This window comes from Fukomys damarensis, unplaced genomic scaffold, assembly GCF_012274545.1.
Source record: "Fukomys damarensis isolate Sample0158 unplaced genomic scaffold, DMR_v1.0_HiC HiC_scaffold_20, whole genome shotgun sequence".
Taxonomy (NCBI): Eukaryota; Metazoa; Chordata; class Mammalia; order Rodentia; family Bathyergidae; genus Fukomys; species Fukomys damarensis.
The window spans coordinates 6,528,489-6,545,551 of NW_022900932.1; the positions used below are offsets into that span (position 1 = coordinate 6,528,489).

The 17,063-nt window shown below is 38.6% G+C and overlaps 1 protein-coding gene across 1 annotated transcript in view; it reads right to left on the minus strand.

Annotated features, from left to right (window-relative positions):
• Kif6 (kinesin family member 6) overlaps nt 1-17,063 on the minus strand; it is a 314,938-nt gene that overhangs the window by 212,545 nt on the left and 85,330 nt on the right. Inside the window, exon 5 of the mRNA XM_010638879.2 lies at nt 15,757-15,866. Coding sequence (XP_010637181.1) covers nt 15,757-15,866 — 110 coding nt within the window. The remainder of the gene's footprint in view (nt 1-15,756; nt 15,867-17,063) is intronic.

The window sequence follows — 17,063 nt, forward strand, 5'->3', positions numbered from 1 at the left end:
GTAAAGAAAAAGTCCCATCACAAGGACAGTTGTAATATGTTCATATATTGCCTTATCTTTCTTTCTTGTTTGTTTAGTTTTTCTGAGACAGGGTCTCACTATGTAGTTTAGGTTGTCCTTGAACTCACTCTGTAGCCCAAACTGGCCTTGAACTCGTGGCAATCCTCCTGCCTCAGCCTCCCGAGTGCTGGGATTACTGGTGTGTGATAACACACCCAGCTGCCTTAATTTTCTTAAACACATGTGTAGTTTTGTGGTAAAATTATAAATGTAAGCATTTACTTATCCTTTAATCTCCTTAACTTTATAGCATGATCGTATATAAGAAAATTAATTTGTCCATGTTTGCAGTACATAAGGTTTACATTCCCTGTGGGGAGCTGGTACATGTACACAACACATCTTAATTACTTTTTCATCCCCCCTCTATCTCTTGATCTCCCCTTTCCATTTGAGAAAGATCTATCTCCCTACTTCCTATTATCTATCTTTCATTTTATTCTTTATTTAGACTTCAGGTTTCTCATATAAGAGAGACCATGTGATATTTAAACTTGGGTGTCTGATTTGTTTCACTTAACACTGTGATCTCAAAATGCACCCATTTTCCTACACATGACTCAAGTTTGTCTTTCTTTATGGCGGGGCACTACTCTCTGGTGTATAAATCATCTATCCAGTCATCTGCTGATGTGCATATAAGCTGCTTCCAAGAGTTAGCTGTTATGAGCTGTGCTGTTACAAACATGGGTGTGCGCTGGTCACTGTAATACGATGCTTTTAACTCTTCTGAGGGACAGCTGGGTAAAATGGAATCTCTAGTTTTATTTATTTATTTTTTAATTAATTGATTTTATCGGTGCATTTAAGGTATACAATGTAGTGACATTCATCTTTGGAAATTTGCATCTTTACATAATCCTTCTTGGTTCTTATTTGTTTCCCCATTCCCCTGCCCTCCCTTCAACCCCTCCACCCCTCCCTACCTACAAAGACTTTGTTACCATTTTTGTTTGTTTTTTTGTTCTTTTGGTTTGTTTTTTGAGACAGGGTCTCACTATATAGCTGAGACTGACCTGAACTCACCATGTAGCCCAGGCTGGTCTTGAACTCACAGCGATCCTCCTGCCTCAGCCTCCTGGGTGCTGGGATTATAAACATGTGCCACCACTCCCAGCTCCATTTTTTCTTTATCTCATGTTAATTTCATTCCCATCTTTCTTTTTCCCTTTAAGTGAAATAAATAGGACACATATGTACAAATACCAAATAGTTTCTCTAGTGTGAGAAACTCAAAGTGTAAATAAGGACTGAAAGGTATAACAGATAATGTGAAATAGGAAGAAAAGGTGCAAAGTGGAATTTCTCGGTTTAGTCTTTGGAGGAATCGCCATACTGATTTGCATAGTAATTGTACTTGTTTACATTCCCGCCAACAGTGTAGAAACATCCGTTCTTCCCTGCAGCCTTGCCCGTGTTAGTTATTATTTGATTTCTTGATGATAACCATTCGTTCTGGGGTGAGGTGAAATCTCAGGGTTGTTCTAATTTGTACTTCTCTAATGGCCAGTGATGGTGAGCATTTCTTCATGTACTGGCCATTTGTATTTCTTCTGTGAAGTATCTGTTCATTTCATGTTCTCAGTTTTTGATTGGGTCTTTTGGGGGGAAGGGTCTAATTACTTTGAGTTCTTCATGTAGGACTAGATATTAGTCCTTTGTCTGATGAATTGCTGGCAAAATTTTATTTCTGTTGGTTATTGTCTTAGTTACTTTTCTTGTTGCTGAGACAAAGCACCCAACATCAAAGGTTAAAGGAGGAAAGGTTTATTTAGCTCAATATGTAGAGGTTTCAGTCCATTACTGGCTGACTCCAAGGCAGGGTGGCACATGGAAGTGGGGCGACAGTTCATGGTGGCAGAAGACTGCAAAACCAACAAAAGACCTTAACAGGGTCTTTCTTCCCCTTCTATTTTATTCTAACTACTTAGGGTAGGCAGCACTCACACCCTTAATCCTAGTGCCCTTGGGCCTAGCATTGCGCCATGAATCAATCACACTCTAGATTCAGCTACCTCTCAAAAAGCCCCACCTAAGACCACGTGAGGTTTGGGGGGACATCTAGACACAAGCCTTAACAACTGTCCTTTCCCTCTTTTGGTTGTTTTCCTCATTGTGCAGAAGCTTTGTGATTTGTTATGATCGCATTTACTGATTCTCAGAACTATTTCCTGTGCCAGCAGGGGTTCTGTCCAGAAGTTTTTGCCTATACCTATGACTTTAGTTCTTTGGACCATTTTGATGTTAGTTTAATATATAATAAGAGACAGGGGTCTAGATCCAATCTCTTGCATGTGGATAGCCAGTTTTCCCAACATCATTTATTAAAGAGGGTATCTGTCCGCCAGTGCATGCTTTCGGCTCCTTTGTCAAAGATCAAATAGCTGAATGTGCCTGGGGTTGTTTCTGCATCCTCTGTTCTGTTCCATTGATCCTTATGTCTATTTTTGTGCCAATATCATGTTTTTGTCACTGTCGTTTTGTAATATAACTTCAAGTCCAGTATTCTGATGCCTCCCACTTTGCTCTAGTTATGCAGGGTTGCTTTTGCTATTCTGGGTGTCTTCTGGCTACACACGAATTTTACAATTATTTTCTCCAGTTCTGAGAAGAATGCAGCTGGAATTTTTATTGGGGTTGCATTAAATCTGTGCATCAGTTTTGAAAATATGGTCATTTGAAGTATGGTTCTGCCTATCCAGGAATGGGGGTATCTTTCAATTTTCTGACATCCTCTTTGACTTCCCTTTTCATAGTGTAGTTTTCATTGTTGAGAGCTTTCACTTCTTTTGCTTAATTCCTAAATATTTAATTTTTTCTTGGTGCTCTTGTGAATGGTAGTTTTTCCTAATTTGCTTCTCGGTGGGTTCATTATTCTTTATAAATGTATTTATAACAGTTACTCAATATTCTAGGCTGTAATGCATTATTTAGTCATTCTTTTAAGACTGGATATTTACATTGTTTCCAACTTGAGGTTATTTTAATAATACTGCATTTTATTTTTTAAATTTTTATTTTTTATTAACTTCATTGGTACAATTTAGATACACATAATGGCCAGTTTCATCATATGGAATTTGTAGTGGTACATGACATATCTTCATTCTTATTTTTTCCTATTTTCCTCCCCTCCTTTCAACCCCTCTTCTCCTCATTTTCAAAAGCTTTGTTTCCATTGTATCCTTCTTTACTCATTTTTTTCTTTTCCCTTATTTCTTTCCTCTTCTCCCCACCAGTGCCCCTTCCCATTTGAACACTTTCTTCCTATTCCACAGTGTCTATTATATATTTCGGTCCTTCTTTGCATTTTCAGTTTCTCAGACCACAGAAACAATGTGATATTTGCACACGTGAGTCCAATTTATTTCACTTAAGAGTATGGTCTCAAGGTGCATCCATTTACCTACAAATGCTTCGAGGTTATCTTTGGTTTGTCCTAGATGGCTTTTATTAGATCGAGATAAAGACCATCTATTCCAATGTAGGGGTTTTATCATGAATGGGTGTTGGAGTTTGTCAAATGCTTTTTCTGTGTCTACTGAGATGATCGTGTACTTTTTGTCCTTGCATCTGTTGATATGGTGTATTATATTTATTGGTTTGCCTGTGTTGAACTACCCCTATATTGTTGGGATGAATCCTGCTTGGTAGTGGTATCATTGCTGAGTTGCTGCATTCTGTTTGTAAGTATCTTATTGAGGATTTTTGTGTCTGTATTCATTAGGTTCTCTTTTGGTTGGATCTTTCTGTTTTTTTTTTTTTTTTTTTTTTTTTTTTTTTTTTTATACCAGGGATTGAACTTGGGTCCTTGTGCTTGCAAGGCAGGCCACCGAACCGCTCAGCTAAATCCCCAACTCTTTCTCTGGTTTTGGTATCAGGGTAATCCTTGCTTACAGGAATGACTTTGGGGCTATTGGTTCCTTTTCAATTTTATTAGAGTTTGAGGATATAGGCATTGAATCTTCTCTAAATTTCTTGTAGAATTCAGCAGTGAATTCTACCTGGGCTTTTCTTTGTTGGTAGGTTTTTTAATTACATCTTTCATTGACTGAAACTCTTTCTCTGGTTTTGGTATCAGGGTAATCCTTGCTTACAGGAATGACTTTGGGGCTATTGGTTCCTTTTCAATTTTATTAGAGTTTGAGGATATAGGCATTGAATCTTCTCTAAATTTCTTGTAGAATTCAGCAGTGAATTCTACCTGGGCTTTTCTTTGTTGGTAGGTTTTTTAATTACATCTTTCATTGACTGATTTTAGGTTATTTAGAATTTTTATATCTTCTTGATTCAGCTTTAGTAATTCATATGTACTTAGGAATCTGTCCATTTCATCCATGTGGTCCCTCTTTTTAGAATGAAGATTTCTGAAGTAGGTATTGATGATCTTCCTGGTTTCTGTTGTGATTTCACCCTTTTCAATCCCAATTGCATGGATTTCTTTCCTTTTTTAGATAAATTTGGCCAAGGGTTTATCAATTTTATTTAATCATTCAAAGAACCAACTCTTCAATTCATTGATTCTTTGTTTTCTTAAGTCTCAGTTGCATTAATTTCTGCTCTGACCTTTATAATTTCCTTCCCCATGTGAGCTTTGGGTTTGACTTCTTCTTTTTCTAGAAGTTAAGTTGTTTATTTGAGCTCACTATTTTCCTGATGTTCGAGTTCACCACTATGAATTTCCCTTGAAGAACCAACTTCAATTCATTGATTCTTTGTTTTCTTAAGTCTCAGTTGCATTAATTTCTGCTCTGACCTTTATAATTTCCTTCCCCATGTGAGCTTTGGGTTTGACTTCTTCTTTTTCTAGAAGTTAAGTTGTTTATTTGTGAGATATGAGCTAGTATGTGGCTTCTTTCTATTGGTGTTCTTGGAACTGTGGTCTTTGTCATCTCTTTCTAAAATATCCTTCAGAACATTTTATAGAGGCAACTTAGTGACTTAGAGAGTCCTTGTATCAAAATAAAAAATAGAAGAGGGGTGGAGATGTAGTCCAAAGTGAAGACCCTGGATCCACTCCCCAGAAATGAGGTGGGGGTAGATTTTTAGGCTTTCTTATGCTTCTGATTCATATTGTCAAAATGGCAAACAAATTATGAAAACTGATCATTAAATTAACTCATAAAGCTATTACAAAAACCTGAAAATAAGCCAAAGAAGAACAAACACAATGTATAATTTAGGAAGTGTATTTCAACTAACAGTAGAAATGCTATATTGTTGCTTACATGTAAAGCATAAGGAAAATGGAATTGACTCTGGTGACAATGTTTCTCCTCTCCTTATTTAATCTTGTGTGCCTAAAATCCCTAAATGTCATAGACATAGTTTACATTCCATGAATAGGAGTGAATATGCTCTAGCTGTCTCTTACCATCCCTTCACATAATGCAATGGTTGGTGAAGCCAACACTTCTATTACGCGCCAAATGTATGTGGCTCCCTCCATCCCTGCCATTCATATACTGAAGTCCTAACCTGGTGATATTCGGAGTTGGGGCCTTTCAGGTTTAGACGAATTAGGTTTAGATAAAGTCATGGGGATGGGAGTTTCATGGTAGGGGTTCCTACCCTTAAAGGTAAGGGAAAGGAGACTAAAACTCTCTGTCTCCATGTGAGGACATGGTGAGGAGGTGGCCACTGGCAAACCAGGAAGAGTCCCTCACCAACACTGAATCTACCAACGCCTTGATCCTGGACTTCCCAGCCTCCAGAACTGTGGGAAATGGATGTCTAATGTTTTGGTCATCTGATCTCTGGTACTCTGCTCTGCTAGTGGAAGCTCATCTTAAGATATTTCTGACATGGAAAACTCTCTCCTCAATTGGCTATTCATAGCAGTGAATGCCAGCTTCCCCCTTGTTCTTACCCTGGTAGACCAGGCTATAGAGGGGGAAGAGGATCATTTTCCAGGCCTGAAGGGCTTCCTATTCCCTTTTTCATGGCTGCTGACAATGCTCCAGTTCTCAAGGAACATGAATGTACACAGATCTATATACACAGACATCCCTCCAAGGTTACATCTTGCCTGGTGAGTCCTTTCATTCCTGTCTTTCTGTCTTCAAGAGCTTGCCCAACCTTTCATAGGGTTGCAAGTAGACAGATCTAAAAACTAGCCCAGAACAAGCCGTATGCTTTTCGACTTCCCCTCTTGTTTCAAAACAAATGCCACCCCTTCACTCACAGACTGTTGTGTGGCCATCTTCCCTAGGAGGTCTCTTTCTCACCCTCTGCACCAATGTGGCTTCAACGCAGTTTTTTTCTCTTTGGGCTCTTGTCATTTTTTGTGCCTTTTAAACAGTGTTTTTCAGGCTGCTCCTACCACAGGCAGTTTTGCCTAGTTTCATCCAAAAGCAGACTATGTTAGTAAATCTGGTGCCGAGCACAATGTCCAGAACGGAATAGGATCTCGATGAATGTGTGCCAAATGTATGAATGAATCCCCTGACCAGACCGAAAGGCTTCAGGGCAGAGGCTCTGCAAGAATCCTTTCCCTAACTCCTGCAGTACCCAGCAGTGCTTTCCACCCACTGGGAACCGGAAATGTAGTGACTTCAACTTAACATCTGGCAACTTTTTCCATTTTGAAGACTAACTGTTAAAAACACAACTCAGCCGAGAGTTCAATACTGAATGTGGAATTTACTGAGTCTTGTGGTGACACGACAATCATTGGAATCTTGGGTGGAATATGCTTTCCTATTAGGGATACTAAAATTATGCTAGAGTAAGGTGACTGCTTTGCCTACAGCTAAGACCAACAGTTATACTGTTTTACTTCATGAGACATGCTTAGATTCCAACTATATTCCCATTATAGCATGTAACAAAGGTACTCACAGAAGAGCTATTTTCATTTGGAAGTACTAAATACAGGATGGATTTAAGATGCACAGGTGTATGCATCTGTCTTTATAGAAGTATAGCCAGTTGCTTTTTAAAAAAATTAAACCTTTTATTTTGAGATAATTGCAGATTCACAGTTGTAGGAAGGAGTGCAGAGAAATCCCACGCATGTATTCTCCAGTTTTTTTCCTATGAGGACATTTGGGAAAACGCTATTGGAATTGCACAGACAGAACACTGGCATGGTGATTTCTCCCGTTTTGCCTGTACGTGTGTGTATGTGCGTGTGCACGCATGCATTTCATTCCATGCAAGTCTACCACGTGGACAGCTGTGTGAACCCACAGCCCAGTGTGGTGCAGAATGGCCCATCACTCTGAGGATCGCTCATGTGCTCATTTCCTCTTCCCTCCCCACCGGGTCCTGTCACTTCAAACGCTCTCCATTTCTACCTCATGTTATTTAAGGAATGTAAGATTTCCTGGAGATTCCCCCACGCTGTTGATCGTATCAGTCGTCCATTCCTGTTTGTTGCTTTTATTAATTGCAGTCTATAGTTTACACTGGGGTCAGCTGTTTGTACCGTAAATTCTATAGGTTCTGACAAATGATGGTGCCATCCTCACAGGCGTACAGCAGGATTTCATTGTTACTTTGCAATTCCCCAATGATGATGAGCTCCTTTCCATATACTTATGTGCCATCTCTACATTGTCTTTAATGAAGTATCTGTTCAGATCTTTTGTCCGTTTTTAATTTGTCTCTCTTATTGTTGTGTTTTAAGTGTTCTTTGTACATTCTGGATACAAATCCTTCATCAGCTAAGTACTTGGCAATTATTTCTCAGTCTGTGACTTGCCTTTTTATTCTATTAACAGTGCCTTTCACAGAACAGAAATTTCTAATTTTAGTTATTTCATCTTATCAACCTTTTCTTTCATGAATCATCTTTTTGACGTTACAGCTAAGAACTCACTGCCAAACCCAAGCTCACACAGATTCTCTTCCATGTTATCGTCCAGAAAACTGAAGAGTTTTATATTGTACTCCTAAGATACAGAAATATAACTTTGCATCCACACAATAAAATCCCATTTGGTTGGAGTGTAAAATTATTTTTATATGTTGTTGGGCTTGACTTGCTAATATTTTGCTGAGGATTTTTGCATCTATATACATAAGATACGTTGATTTCTTTTAATGTATTAATGTGTTTACTGGTGTTTGGGTATTGCTGGCCTCACTGAGTTAGAAATTGTTACTTCTTGCCAGGTATGGTGGTGCATGCCTGTAACCCCAGCATTCGGGAGGCTGAGGCAGGAGGATCACTGGGAGTTCAAGGCCAGCCTGGGCTACACAGTGAGTTCGAGGTCAGTCTCAACGACATAGTGAGACCCTGTCTTAAAAGGCAAAAACAAACAAGCAAAAAAAAAAAAATAAATTGTTACCTCTGTGTCTTTATTTTTCATTAGAGACTGTATATGCTTTGGAATATTTTATGTAGATATTCATACCATTTGAAAATAGAAACAAAATTTGTTTCTGGTTTCTACTTCATTACAGTGGCTAATATTTCTGGACTATACGGTAAGAACAGTAAACATCACTGCATCTTTTTTCTGATCTCAGGGAGATATCGTTCAGTCTTTTACCATTAGATATGAGGTAAGCTGTAGGATTTTGTAGGTGTCCTTTCACAAGTTGATGTGATGTTCCTCTAGTCTCAAGTTGTTGGGATTTCTATCATGAATGATTATCAAATACTTTTTCTGAACTTCATATGGTTTTGTCTTTAGCCCATGGTTATGGCAGATTACTTCAATTGATTTTTCCAGTGTTGAGCTACCTTTGCAATCTGAAATAAATCCCACTTGGCTGTGATGTTTAATTCATTTTATGTGTTGAGTTCAACTACTAATACTTTGTTGAGAATTTTTGAGCCTATTCGTATGTAGTACTCTTGATACTTTTTTTTAAAATGCTGATAATATCTTTGTCAAGTGTCTTAGTTACTTTTCTTGTTGCCGGGTCAAAATACCTGATACCCCACAAGTTAAAGGAGTAAATTTCAGCTCACATTTTATTGAGATTTCTACCTATAGTTGGCTGGCTTCAAGGCAGGGTGGTATGGCAGAGGGGCACTGCAAAGGAAAAACTCATGTTGTGGCAGGCAGAAGGCAACAGCAGCAAGCAGAAGCAGGGTGCCTGTCCTGTTTTATCCCATCCAGGCTACAAACCCATTGATTGGTGCCACCCATGCCCAGGGTGCAGCTTCCAGTCCTTCAGCCCCACCATCACACCCGTAATACACACTCACATATGCTAAATCCAGACACCCCAAAAAGCCCCACCTATGGCTACATGAGGCTTGAGGGGGACATGCAGATACACACCCTAACATCTAGCTTTGGAATTACACTAATCATGTCCTCACAGAATAACTTGGGAAGTGTGCTCTTTCCTAATTCGTGAAAAAGATCATGTAAAATAATTCCTTAAGTGTTAGAATTCTCTTAAACCATTTTTGCCTGGAGATTTCTTTTTGAGAAGCTTTTAAATTATGAATTCACTTTCTATAGCAGTTATAAGGCTATTCAATTATATATTTCAATTTTGGTTGAGTTTTGGACTAAACACTTTTAATTGTTAATTTAGATGTCAGAGAGTGTTTCTGATATTCACTCAAACGACTACAGCAAAATTTGCAAAAAAAGCAATTGACTTTAATCTGGTGCCCCGGCATATTATATACAAAAATCACTGGCAGTTTTATAGGCAAAAACTGTGAATAGCAGAGAGGTAGAATGCATTAGTATATTTAAAAAAAAAAAGAAAAAGAAAGAAAGAAGAGGCAGAGGGCACAGAAAAAGAGGATCTGCAGGTGATACCTGAGGAAGCTATGTGGATCAATGGTGAGAAAACTGTCACTAGTGGTTTATTGTATAGCATCGAAACGATCTTCAGTTTGATTTTACATGGCTAAGCCTATTATTAAAATGCAGAAGGAACCAACTGTGATTATTGCTACTGTCTATCAAATAGATGATTACAAGGGGAGGCAACGAAGATCAAATGACACTCTTCTTCTAGTTTTGGAAGGCATTCAGGGTGTTTGGGACACTCCAGCTCACAACAACGAAGCCAGTCAACTTCCGAGTTAGAGTTTGTCCTAGCCGAAGCGTGTGTGAAACAGATTAATGACCCATACTCACCCTAGATACAGCAAAAGTCACACTCCATCCTAAAGAATTACTTTAGAACCTCAGGAAAAAGAAAACCGTCCTAACCACTGCCCAGAAAGCCAGCAGGCTGACTACTGATCAAATCCCGTTCTCCTCACACCAAAGGCCAACAAGATTCTTGAGTCATTCTGAAACTGCGCAGTATAAAATTTATATGAAGTAAAGGGCCTACTGATTTGGGTATGGGAGTCTTATTTTTCTAACTTTTTTTAGCGCATTTAATATTAAATGACGATGGGGTTTGTGCACTTAACTGACCTTAATCAATTTCAATCCTATTTTACCTTCTCTTTCTCTTTTCCCCTCTCACTTGTCACCTTCCTGGTTTCAAAAGGTCTCCCTCCTGGTTTCCCATCCTCTTCCCTTGATCTTAATTCTTTACTAATTAATGCGTTTTTAAAGGTTTCTCATGTAAGAGGAAACATGCATCATTTAACCTTCCAAGTCTGGCTAATTTCACTTAAAGTTACAGTTCCTAATTCCACCCGTTTTTCCCGCAAATGATGGGATTTTATTCTTCTTCGTGGCTGAATAATATTCCGCTGTGTACACATGCCACGTCTTCCTCATCCATTCCCTGTTGATGGCATCTAGGATGCTTCCACATCTTTGCTATTGTGAAATCTGATGCCATAAACATGGTTGTTCATGGATCTCTCTTGTATGCAGCCCTTAATTATTTTGGGAGTGTGCCAAAGAATGGCATATCTGACTCAAACGGTATTTCTCCGTGTAGTCTTCTGAAGGACCTCTGCACTTATTTCCATAGCAGCTGCACTAGTTTACATTCCCAATAACACAGGCTGTTCCCCTTTCCTGCACCCTTGTCAGCATTCATCTGTTTTTGTATTCTTGAAAATAGCTATTCTGCGATGAGATAGAATCTCAGTATTATCTTAATTTGCACTTCTCTGGTGATGGATAGGATTTCAGAACATTTTTTTCACATACTTTTTGGCGATTCAAGCTCTTTTTAAGAAGTATTTATTCAGTTCATTCACCTGCTTTTTTATTTTAAAGTCCATTATTTTATGGGTGTTAAGTGTTTAAAGTTCTGTATATATTCTAGATATTAATCCTCTTCCAGAAGAGGAGCAAGCAAAGCTTTCCTCCCACCCAGTGGTTGTCTCTTCACTCTGCTAAGTACTTCCTTTGCCATGCAGAAACTTTTTAATTTGATGCAGCCCCCACTTGTTGATTCGTGATATTGTTTCCTGTGTGTTGGAGCTCTGGTCAGGAAGTCTTCGCTCCTGCCTATGGCGACAAGTGCTTCCTCTATGTTGTTTCAGTGTTTCTGAAAAATTTATATCTAGGTCTTTGGTCCATTTTCAATTGATTTAAGTACAGTGTGAGGGAGGTATCCAGCTCCAGTTTTGTGCAATTTTTCCCAGTACCATTAGTTAAAGAGACTGTCGCTTTTGTTCCTTTGTCAAAAATCAGATGACTGTAGATGTCTGGGTTTGTTTCTGCATCTTCCATTGTATGATACTGGTCTGCATGTCTGTTTTGATGGTCGTGTAGCGCAGCCTGAAGTCTGGGGAGTGATGCCTCCGACCTTGCTCTTTTTGTTCGGAGTTGCTCTGAGTATTCTGGGTCTCCTCTAATTCCAGATAAAATTCAGTGTTGCTTTTTCTAGTTTCATGAAAGAATGTTATTGACATTTTTAATAGGAACTGCACTGAATCAATAGGGCAGTTGTGGTAATGCAACCATTTTAACAATTATCAATTCTACCAGTCCAGGAACAGGGGATGTCTTCCCATCTTCTAACGTCTTCTTCAATTTCCTTCAAGTTCTGTAATTTTCATTACACAGATCTTTCCCTTCTTGGCTAGGTTGATTCCTAGGCATTTAATTTTTTTGAAGCTGTTATGCATGGAATTATTATCCTGATTATCTTTCTCAGTGAGTTTGTGTTAGTGTAGAGGAATGCAATTGATTTTTGTGTTCTGAAATTAAAACTGAAGTCACAACTCAATGAATCAGTTGGTTCTTTGAAAAGATAAACAAGACTGATATACCCTCAGGCAACCTCACAAAAAGAAAAAGGCCCATATTATGAAATCAGAAGTTAAAAAGGGGAAATACAACAGACACCACTAAAATTCAGATAATTCATCAAATTATTTTCAGAATTTATACTGCAACAAACTGGAGAATCTGGAAAAAATCGATAATTCCCTGGACATATGTGACATACCAAAATTGATCCAAAAAGATAGAAAAAAACCTAAACATAACAATAACATAAACATAAGCCATGAATTGAAGCAGTAATTAAAACTACCAATGAGAAAGAGCCTAGGACTAGGTGGATTTACAGCTGAATTCTTCAGAGGAGAACTAAGAGCAAACTTTTGCATATAATGGATAAAGAATCTTCTTTCTTAATGTCATTTTCTTTTTCTTTTTTGGTACCGGGGATCGAACTCTGGACCTTGCCCTTGAGAAGCAGGTGGCAGAACCACTGAGCTAAATTCCCAGCCCAATGCCATTTTTATTTTAATGGAATTTGTAGTCATGTAATTGTAGTCCAAAAAGTCAGAACAAAAAGAACATCTTCCATACCACATGTATGTGTGTAGTTCAATGAAAATCTCTGTTTTGTACCTGAGATCACTTTTTTTTTTTTTTTTTTGAGACAGGGTCTCACTATGTAGTTGAGACTGACCTGGAATTCCCTATGTAGCACAGTCTGGTCTCGAACTCAGCAATCTTCCTGCCTCAGCCTCCTGAGTGCTGGGATGACAGGCATGCACCACTGTGCCTGGCCTGAGATTACTTTTAAGCTGAGTCAGAAGACTGCCCAACAAAAGGACGGAGCTACGAAAGAAGTACCACAGTTTGAGAAAGAGAGCTACCAACACCTATACATCCAAACTCAGGAGCCTTGAAAGTGAATACTAGATGTCGAGCATGCTGAGAAATGCAGAGGACAGAATGGATTAAATCACCACGTTTCTTCTCTAGAGAGACAACATTAAAAAAGGTCTAATCAATTCCTATTCTTTTATGAAATGGAGAAAAATTGCCAAATAAGTCCTATCCTATGAAAGTCATCAACGGTCGAACTGCAGACACTGGAGGTTGGAGGGCTGTTTAGTGTTATTTAATCCAATGCCTATGTTTTAAGACAAAGAGAAACACAGAACAGTGAAAGAATTTATTTAAAATTGCAGGTAAGACCGGAACCCAAATTTCCTGACTTCTAATCAAGTACTCCTCATATTACGCGCTCTCGGAGTCCAGTGGGCTTTTCTCATCCCTGGTTCTCCCTTTCATCAGTCTGCAGCAAATCATATCAATGAGATCCAGAGGAACAGAGCTCATGCTCTGTCCTTCTTCCTCTTCTCTCAATTTCTCAATCTTCTCAATTTCAGAGTCTCAGCATGAAAGATAACGTGATAAATTATTTTTTTGGTACCGGGGATTGAACTCAGGTCCTTGTGCTTGCAAGGCAGGCCACCGAACCGCTGAGCTAAATCCCCAGCCCCCACAATAAATTATTAAAGATTCTCTGGCATAAGCAGCAGGGAGCATCCCAACCAAGTGAGGCACAGTTCTTACCTCAGGGGACTTTACCGAAGTACAAACACTCAGTACAGCAAAGGTCAATGTGCAAAGTGCACCGTCACCCAATTACATTTCTGAATGGAAATCTTTTTCATTGGACTGTTTCATTTTCATAGCCCAGCATAAAAATCACGAAGCCTTTTTGCTACTCTGCCATGAAGGTGTGCACAACTGGTTTGTAACCTTTACTCTGCTGTGAACCAACTGTCTCTCAGACTTTGTGCAAGTCGCTCCCCTCAAGGCTCTATCTCCTCAGTGAACAAAACGAGAGTGCCAACCTCTTGTGACTCATTCACCATCCTTTTCAAATCCAATCAAACCCAAGGAGCTAACTCTAATCCCCTCCTCTCCCGGCTCCTTTTCTCTCCCCCTTTCCTTTTCCCTTCTCCATTCTTGGATTATTGTTAACAGCCTTCAAGCTGTTAGGTGTAGGTGTGACTTGTTGAAAGCAGTTTTTAAAAGGGTTTAGTCTGAAGTTATATGAGTCACACTAGAGGCTAGAAAGCCAATTAAGAAGTCATTTAGAATAAAGATCAATCAAAAACTAAAAGCTTGTCATTCAAAAGCTGGTTTCCATTGGCCTTTCTTGATTTACTTTTAATGACTCTGTGTGTTAAGTTCATTTGGGCTGCTACAATAAAATATTATAAATTGGGCGTATAAGCAACAGGAATTTCTTTCTCATAGTCATAGAGGCTGGAAGTCTGAGATCAGGATGCTGGCACAGCCAAGTTCCGGTGAGAGCTCTCTCCTTGACTGCAGCATGCCCATTTCTCACTGCGTCCTCAACACGAGGGAGGGAAGGTACAAATGGACTCTCTGGGGCCTACTTTATGAGGACCCTAATTTAATTAGGAGGGCTCCCCCTCTGGGCCCTGTTCACACCTCACCCCAGAAGGTCCCATTCTAGTACCACTGGTGGGGTGCAAACATGCAAACACAGTGTTCCTTTCCTCACATACAGCCTCCCACCCATCTTCACATCCGATGCTACTGTCCTCAGGCTTCCTGTGAAAGAAAGTTTACCTTTTCTTGTAAACTTCAGTCGAATAGTTTTTTAAAGGCCATTTTATTCCATGGAGTCAGTAATCTTTCCTTTCCCTTACTTCTTATATAAACACTTAGGGCACAAATAATAATACCCTTTCCTGACTCACTCTCATTAATATTGTAAGCATAAATAGATGATATGAAAAAATTTTTAAACCAACATAAATGGAAAAATACAATGTAAAAGGAATATAAATCATTTCCTTTATTTTCCTTCCTATTTTGCAAATTACAATGATTGGTTGTTGATCTCTTTATAGAAAATAATATGTACTTCTAAATTATTTTAGAATATTTAATAAGAAAAATATTAAAATATATTTTCTTGGCTATATGCAACTTCTGATACATGATGTCTGGACAAAAAAATGTGAACTGTTACCAATTAACCTGTCTAATTTAGGCAGATTTCAAACAAGTACTGAGCAGTGTTACAGAAGCGCAGGCAGGGTAACTTACTCCGTTAATGGGTAAGTTCTGAAGACAGTATTTCAATCATCAAATTATCAGTGCCAATCTGATCATACGGCTGTCATTGTTAGTATGACTGGTAGAGAAGCTACTGGGGAGAACTTAAAATTTTGTTTTCCTTCTTGGGATATTCTTGTTGCTGTCTGAACTCTAATCCAAATACTTCTTCAAGAAGAGGCCACTGCTGAGAGGAATAAGCAGGTCCCACGTGATGGGAGTGGAGCACCAGACCCACCAGTCCTCTAAGCTCCCAGCCTCAGACACGACTGCCTGCACGCTCTGACGCCAACTCCCAGAGGGATTTTCCCCTGAAATGAGTTTCAAGCAACTTTAGTTCCCATCACTACTGTCCATTTGTCACAACTGAAAATATATTCATTATATTATGAAAAGTTTCTTTTATCCCTTACTTGCTAATTATGATTGAGACCAGAAACATACACAGCTTCAAAAAAACAACTGAAGGGAACATCTGTAAATAATTTCCCCTATTCTTTGTTGTTCTGCTACTCACGGCATATCTTCCAATCTGGAGGCTTCGTGTCTTGGATCCAATAGATCATAACCGCATTCATTGTAGATTTCCAAATAGGAAATGTGTGTTGTATATATTTTGCTGCTGTCCTGATTGGAAAGGGGAAAGACATTATTTAATGACTATAAATAACAATTCGGCTTAGACAAAGATGAATACATTTATCACAATGGTTTCCTCACATTTTTTTTTTTTCCTTTTCTCTCTCACTTTACATGGTTTACATTTTTGGACCATGACACTTTCAAGTTGCCAGCTACCATATGTAGGAAGTTTTTTTTTTTTTAATGGCCAACACCCATGATTACAAGTAACTTCAGTCTGTTATATTTTATTGATTTCACGTTATACATAAAAAGTCAATATACACTTACAATGAGCCAACTTGGTTGCAGAACTGTATACCACACCATTTTTCTCTTTCCAGGCTCACCCCCCAAATAAGGTTACTAAGAAAAAACAAGCTTACATTCTGTGAAAAGTCTATTCATAAGCAAACACAGATCATTACTTTGGTTCAAAAGTTGTATCTTTCTAAAAGAATTAAAAGAATCATACCACAGTGATATATGCGCACCTATGTTTATAGTGGCACAGTTTGTAATAGATAAAACTTGGAAACAGCCCATTTGCCCATCAGTTGGAGACTGGACAAAGAAGATGTGGCTTTCCTATAAAATGGAATACTACTCAGCCATAAAGAATGAGAAAGTAGATTCATTCATAGGTAAATGGGTACATTTTAAGGATATACTCCTAAGTGAAATAAATAAGTCACACATGTGTAAATATGGAATAGTTTCTCTGGTGTGAAAAACTATAATGGTACATAAGATCCTAATGATATAACTGACAATGTGAAATAGGAAGAAGAGGTCTAAAGGTGTAGGGGAAGTGGGAAGGGTAGGGGAAAGGTAATAAGGGAAAAGAAAAAAAATGAGAAAATGAAAAAATGGAAATAAAGTATTTGTAAATAGGGAAGGGAGGAGGAAAAGTATTTGAATAGGGAAGGGAGGAGGGCATGAAGGGAGGGCAGGAATAAGGGGAAAAAATGAGAACCAAGACCTGTCATGTAAAGGTACAAGATCCCAATAATGAATGTAACTGTACCGTGTACCTAAAATGTACCAATAAACTCAATGAGAAAAAACAATTTCAGTAGCAAATAGTTTCAATCTTTTTTTCTGCTAATGGGGATCAAACTCAGGTCCTTGCGCTTGCAAGGCAGTCACCAGAACCACTGAGCTAAATCCCCAGCTCAATCATTTTTTTTTTTTTTTTTTTTT